Source organism: Phascolarctos cinereus, unplaced genomic scaffold (genome assembly GCF_003287225.1).
Source record: "Phascolarctos cinereus isolate Bilbo 61053 unplaced genomic scaffold, phaCin_HiC Scaffold_5;HRSCAF=322, whole genome shotgun sequence".
Classification (NCBI taxonomy): Eukaryota; Metazoa; Chordata; class Mammalia; order Diprotodontia; family Phascolarctidae; genus Phascolarctos; species Phascolarctos cinereus.
In genome coordinates, this window is record NW_027555958.1 from 417,748,854 (window position 1) to 417,755,973 (window position 7,120).

The window sequence follows — 7,120 nt, forward strand, 5'->3', positions numbered from 1 at the left end:
CGAGCCCAGACACCTCTTTCCCTCGGGACATAGCTTTCCATTTGGATTGTTTATATACCTTGCCCTTTATTCACTGTCGGTGCAGACAAGCTGCATAACCTAACACACATCAAAAATCGAATTTGCAGAACAGCCTACAGGCTGTTCTGTTTTGTTTTGAAATGATGTTTTGAAATGATTTTGAATCCCACTGTCCTTTCTTCTTCTTGGGAATGCTACCTTTCCCTCCCACCTCCAGCCTCTGAACAGCCTTTTCTAGGCAGTCCCTCTACAGGCCCAACAGACTGTCTCCCGGCCCAGCAGAAGTGCTTATTCAGTCACTCAACCCATCTTTTCCTTCCCCAGGGAAATACCTCTGCACTTCCTATATATATAGCACCAGGAAATCATATATTTTCCAGCTCTCCTCTCAGAGCATATAAAGTGCTTTTATAAACAAATGGCCAGGACTGCCACGGTGCTATAACCTTGTAGTATTCCATGATTAGGAAGATTTTCAGGCGCTGCAGAAAATTAATTGGCCTGATAGGGATCATAAAGTTTTCGGCCTGCTTCTCTTTTCTGGTTATCTTGTTCTTGGGGAGGAAAGAGACCTTGAGATTCAGTCCATTTCGGCTATGTCAATGTCTTATGCAGCAATTTCCTCCGGGCTTGATTTTATATTACGTGCAGGATCCCTGAATCCTCCCGAAGAATATCAAATGTTTGCACAAATAATAAATTATAGGCGATTTACAAGATGCCTTTCTACATAAGAGCGGCAAGAGTTTTCTAAAGAGGAATAGTGAGGCACTGAAGACTATACTTCCTCCACCCAACACCTTACTCCCCAGGTACCATTTCATAACTTGACAATTGGAATGGTGAATAATTGGCCTTCTTAGTCACGAGACAATTTTACTGAGCAAAGGAGGGACCATCTTGAGTTGCTAGACTCTCCCACCGCACCCGGTCAAGTGCTCAGAAAGGTGAAAGAATGCAGAGTCGAACGGGCCCCCGGCATCTTCTCTGGGCTACTGGGGGGTGGGATGAGGGGGGTGCTGTGCATACCAAAAGAAACACGTTCTGGCTTTCTTAGGAAGGTATCTTCCAGAGCAATAAATAATATAGGTAAACGTCTCGATTTCTCATCGTCTCATTTCTTGTTTCAAGGCACATCCATTTACAGCAGTTTCTTTTGGAGAAACATGAGGGAGGGTGATGTTTACACACACACACACACACACCACACACACCACACACACACACTTTAAATTCACATTTTCTAATTCCAGAGCAAAAATCTACCTAGTTACGGAAAAAAGTGATAAAATCTCTCTTAAGAAAGCTCCCCCCGCCCCACAAAGGGACTAACAACCAAATTCAAAAACATACAATTTTCTAGGGGCCAGCCATTTCCTCCAACTAAATAGACGATGCCGAAATTCCCTCAGTCCTCTCCCAGTGCGAAGCTGGAGTACGACCATACCTGCCTGGGGTAGATTTGTTAACAGAACTGAAGGCCCAATGGCCAAACAAACGCATGTCAGGGTACGATTGATTAGACGGCGTTATAATGGAAATTTGGGTTTGAATGGTGCTTAGAATGATTTTTTTTTTTTGATAGATCGAGAGCAAGAGCTCTGGATGAAGAAGTCTGTGGCAGTATGGGAAGGAGAATTGCCTTGCGTGGCTAGTTGGCAGGGAGAGAAATCCAAAGTTTCCACAGAATGTGTTCGGACAGTGCCTTGAACCTTCCACTCCTGAGCACCTTAAGCAAGAGTGTGGATGCACCCTGAGGGTCTGTGACCGCGGTGGGTAGGAGACTAAGTGAAAGTCCTGTTTTCCCTTCTGTACAAAGGGGCACTTCTCGCAGCCCTACATGTTCTCAAGGGAGCTCAGAATTTGGTTGGGTCGGCTTTGGTTCTGCGACTGTAAGCTGGCGGAGTCATTAGGCATGGTTTGGGGATGGAAAGATGCTCCATCCGAATCCCGTATCCCAGAACGGCGGAATCGGGCTCAGTTTCGGACCTCCGAGGCCGCGCAGGGGCGGGCCGATTCGCAGACAAACTGCACCAAGTGCCCTCCAGTCGGATTCCCTGCGTTTTCAAGAGGATTGCCGGGCCCTCTTACTGTCTGTGTTACTGGACTCTGCCTGCTAGGCAACTGCCCGCGAGCAAACCGGCCACTCACTACCTCAGAGAACTTTCCTCTTCTCTTAGTTCTTCACTCCTCCGCCTGTTTCCCTCTCGGCTTCGGTTTTCCTACTCCCCACCTCCTACAGTTTTCAACCCACTCCTATCAAAGCATCCCAGACGCATTCGCTATCACTCAGTTCCCTCCTCCCTCCTGTTTATGGGGTTCTAAGTCCTGATAAGAAAAGTAGGAGGAGACAACATATTAAATCCCATTAGCTCAAGAAAGCAGGAGAGCCCAAATGCTGGTCCCCAGTTCTTTACTAGGCAGACGGAAGACTGACGAGAGCTTCTAACTCAAGCCTGATCCCACTTTAGACAAGGACGCTCTAGAAATAGTAACACTGCTCACTGGTACAAAATCCCCTACTCTCCTCTTCGCTCTTGGCCCTGACTACTGACTGACCCACCGTCCAGGTCCCTTGATCCTCCCCAGTTACAGGTCTCCCTTTCCTCTCTCCCCTAGCCGCTATCCTCTCTTCCTCCCCACCGCCTGCCTGCCTCTTGTCTATCTCTGTCGACTTTCCCCAAGAGCTCCCCGAAGCCCATTCCCGTCCCAGTCTGTCCGGAGGCTGGGGAACCCACACTTACTGTCTTGCTGAGGAGTGTCGCTGCCGCTGGTCAGTCCGGGGGACTCCAGCAGACTGCGTCCCGCCTCGCCGACGCTTTCATCCGCTTGGGCGGCCACCATGTCACCGGCCTCCTCCAGATCGAGCAGGTGACTCACCGAGAAGTTCTTTTTCGCTTGAAGGTTATCGAGGTTCCCGGGACTGTCCAAGCGGCCACCCAGGGCCGGCTGCCGCTCCAGAACGTGCCCATAGCTGGAGGTCATGGTCTTCCCCCTCCAATCCCACCCACCCCCCTCTTCCCGCTCGGATCAGCACCAAACGTTGTGGGCGCAAGGGGGAGAGAGACAGAGTGGGAAAAGGAGAAGGGGGGAGGAGAGAGGGAAAGGGGGAGAGAGGGGGGAAGAGAGAAAGAGAGAGAGAGAGGGAGGGAGAGAGAGAGACAGAGAGAGAGAGAGAGAGAGAGAGAGAGAGGAGAGAGAGAGAGACAGAGAGAGAGAGAGAGAGAGAGAGAGAGAGAGAGAGAGAGAGAGAGGGAGAGACAGAGACAGAGAGAAAGAGAGAGCAAAAAAAGTAAAGAAGGCGGGGACCCCTTTTGAAGAGCAGAACCTTCTCCACTGGCTACCTCCTGCAGCCTTCGCTGGTTTCCTGTAGCCCAGAAGCCCGGAGAATTCCAAAGAGATATTCCACACAATCAAAATTTTTTTTTAAATCGCCCTACATTCGGGGAGAAAAAAATCGCTTCCAGTTCCCCCAAAACTTTCACAAGCACTAAAATAATAATAATGATGATGATGATGATGATGATGATAATAATAATGTTGCTGTTGTTATTATTAATAAGGGGAAGCAAGGGAAGGGAAAGCCAGCAGGGATGGGGAGGGAGTTCCGCAAACAGAAGAAGAGCGAAAAGTTGGGGGGGAGGAGAAGAGAAAAATCAAAGTGGTTTTGATTTTTTTTTTACTTTAAGAAGTTATTCCCAGGCAAGAGTTCAAGCACCAACAGAAGAAGGCTTGTTCCAGCTTTAAAACATCTTCAAGAAAACGTGTTCCCCCCTCTCTGCACTCCTGTTGATTCTCAGGAGTGACTAAAGTTTCAGGAGAAGAGGGTGATGTCTTGCAGATGTATTGGAGAGCAGGACGCTCACTTTGCTCTTCGTAAAGGAATAAAAAAAAATGAGGGTTTCAAGAGTCCAAGGGAGGGTGGTGATTTTTTTTTCCTTTCCCTTCTCTCTCTCCCCCTCTTCTTTTTGAGCTCCTTTTCCCTTCTCAGTTGGATCAAGAAGCTCTCTGGCACTTCAAAAGGCACTAACTGGCATGCAGAGGAGGCTTTGTATGGAATACATGAAAATTGGAGACCCCTGGGAGGGCAGATCTCGACTTAATAGGAGCCTGTAATTACGTGGCAAAGTCTTTGTGCTGTTTCTGACGTTTTACAGACCCCTTTCTCCATCACAATCTCCCTCTTCCTCCTTCCCCCGGACCAAAAAAACAGTCTGATTAAGAAAACCCTCTTTGCCAACATCTGAGGGGGGGGGAGAAATAGAGGGGAAGGAGGGAGGGAGGGGGCGCGAGCGAACCCCTTCGGATTTCGTAAGTAAAGGTCTAATTATCATTCCCCTGCAATAGTATCACAGGGAGAGAAGGCAAACTGAAACCCACAGACACTTCAAACGGGCTGATTATTTTGCTTCAGCATTAACTCCTCCTGATTTGCTTAAGATCCTGTTGGAAAAATCTCATTTGCATGTTTTGATAACAGCTGCGGGGAAACTTTTTGGAAAAAATCCACATCCATCGCAATCAAATTTTCTTCTCTCTCTCTTTTTAACGTTTCCTGCAATTCCAACAGTTTTGCTTTAGGCAAGGGAGGGTGGGAGACTGAGTGGAGAAAGATATAAGGGGAGGTGGGGGGCTGGATGTGGTTGTGTATTGACAGCCTATTAAATAATGTAATAAAATAACAATAATAAATAATGTAAGGATCTCCCACGCCTTCTCTGGAGGACTATACTTTGTATCTAAAGCTTTAGACGTCTGTACCTCTCCGACTTGATAACTGTGTTATTCATTTTCCCAAGGGAACTGATTAAAATAAAATGCTCACCACCCCATTCAATTTTGTTACCTCATTTTATCCAGCTAAGATGCCTCCCAAGTCAACTAAATAGAAATACCAATCTGGCGGGGTACTGGGGATAGCTCGGGTAATAATGGATATAAAGGTTACTCAGAAGAGCTTGGAACTGGGATAAGATGGATTGGTGTATTCAGAGTCCTGCTCCTTCCTTTCAACTTTGAAGGAACAGAGGAGACAGAGAGAGAGAGAGAGGGAGAGAGAGAGAGAGAGAGAGAGAGAGAGAGAGAGAGAGAGAGAGACAGACAGACAGACAGACAGACAGACAGACAGACAGACAGAAAATATCTGTCTAAATATACATATACACTTTTGTCCTCAGAGCAGCAAAGCCTAAATAAGGAGGAAGAAGAAGTGCTGAGCAAATTTTTCTTGACCTGTTGGAATTCAGTAACAGCTTTAATAGTCTCATTAGAAATGAATTACTACATGGCTGGCAGGTAAAATATTGAGTGTTTATTTGTGGTGTTTTGTGTTCTCGTCTAAAAAAACACATGCCACCCCCCCCAACTTTGGCTTGCTCTTTTTTTTTTTTAAAGTGAGAGACTCAACAGGAGAGGAGGGATCGTGTGTGTAAATGGCAGGAGTCTGGGCTCCAAACTGCCATAGTTAGCCCAGAACTTCCAGCCCCCTGATCTGGGAAAAGAACATTTGATGCCATCAAAGGGCTTCAGATTGAAACCAGATGTGCTTGCTTCGGTTCTTTCCATGCATTTAATTAAGGAGCTGGGTTGGAGGAGACTTTTTCATCATTAGTCCACCAACCCCCTCCTTCTCTTTCTTTTCCCCTCTACGGCAGACTGAGCCCAGATCAGTGCCAGTGCGAGGCTCCCTCTGTCCTTTTCATCTGAGGGTCTTTGACAAGTCAAACATCTGTCCACATGCCTAGATCTGTGTGTGTGCAGGCTCCAGTTGTTTGACTCTAGCTGGATGTGCATATAGCCAGTCAGACGCAAATTGGGATGAGGGTAGGTAGAAATTTTTATGTGACACTTTTATTTATATCATACATACATACATATAGTATATAATTTATATTAAAGGCCCACAGATAATCACTTTGCAAATGTGTAACTGTATATGTACCTATGGTCTGCCTGGACACATCAATGTCTATATGTATTTTAGAATGGTTGATTTTCACTGATCAGTCTCATTGAACGTGGTTTTGTAAAAGGCCTTCTTAGTTTCCTTTCACAAGCCATTGGAGAATGGGTTCGTATTCCCAAGACCCAAATCTAGATCTTCAGTTTTAAAAACTCTTATTCTGTCTCTCTTCCTCCCTCCCACTCTACCTAACCTCTTTCAAACATTTTTGCTTTACTTTTCTGTGGTCCATCTAAGAGGTCTGGGCTGAACTTTTGGTGGATTCATAAAATCAGAAGTGGGGGGAATCTTGGCGCAGCGAAAGAGAAGTAGGAGAGGAAAGAGGAGCTCCTTTATCCAAGCTGAAAAATCTCTTTGACGTGATATTTTTGCCTACTGAAGTTCTGGGGAATATAGAAGGAAGAGGGGGTATACATACACTCCAGGAAAAGTACCTCCTGAATTTCAATAAATATAGAATGATGACTATGAGGAAAAGAAAGCACATAGTAGGGCAGCAAAAGTCAAAATTCTAAGAGCCACTCTAATGAATAATTGGGTTTAATGATGGAAATGAAAGAGACCACAGTGTCCTATGAGATTGGCTCATGTTCTAACTTCTGTAGGCCCACTTTACATGAAGATGTGGCTTCAGACCAGAAACCATGGCTGCCTCTAGGCCTAAACAACCAACTTGGAGGAGAATTTGAGGAAGGGCTTTACTAGGTCAGATGATATTTGTCTGAAAGGGAGTGAAAAATGTGTTCCAGCACTCCACTCTTATTTTGGGAAACAAAAATATTTCATTGGTGCTGTAAAACTCACAGCAAAGGCAGCTTTTGCAGAAAAGAGAATCCCTTTGGAAAAGAAAAAGAGGGAGGTATGAGGCAAGAGAAAGAGGACAACAGAAAAAGAATTTTGTTGGTGGGAAAGCAGAAGGAAACAGGAATGAGAAGGAAGATTATGATACCTGGATTTTCGGCCTAGCCATCCATGGTTCTTAACCAAGTGCACTCGAGGTGTTGGGAGGGGAGGGGTCCTCTTAAAAATAGGTCTCCTGTAGGGAAGACCTCTAGATTCAATCAAGATGAATCTGGGTCTACGGTTTTAGCAATTAGTATAAAAAAATCCAAATATGTCTCTTCCCTAAGGTTTCAT

The 7,120-nt window shown here is 45.8% G+C and overlaps 1 protein-coding gene across 2 annotated transcripts in view; it reads right to left on the minus strand.

The window, feature by feature from the left end:
• PRRX1 (paired related homeobox 1) overlaps window positions 1-4,224 on the minus strand; it is a 96,756-nt gene extending 92,532 nt beyond the window's left edge. The window contains exon 1 of one of the 2 annotated variants that reach the window (XM_020970510.2): window positions 2,766-4,223. In XM_020970510.2, the coding sequence (XP_020826169.1) occupies window positions 2,766-3,006 (241 nt within the window). In that variant the 5' untranslated portion in view covers window positions 3,007-4,223. Of the gene's footprint in view, window positions 1-2,765 lie in introns of both variants that reach the window. The other variant, XM_020970511.2, reaches the window with a different exon arrangement.
• Window positions 4,225-7,120: the final 2,896 nt, after the last annotated feature.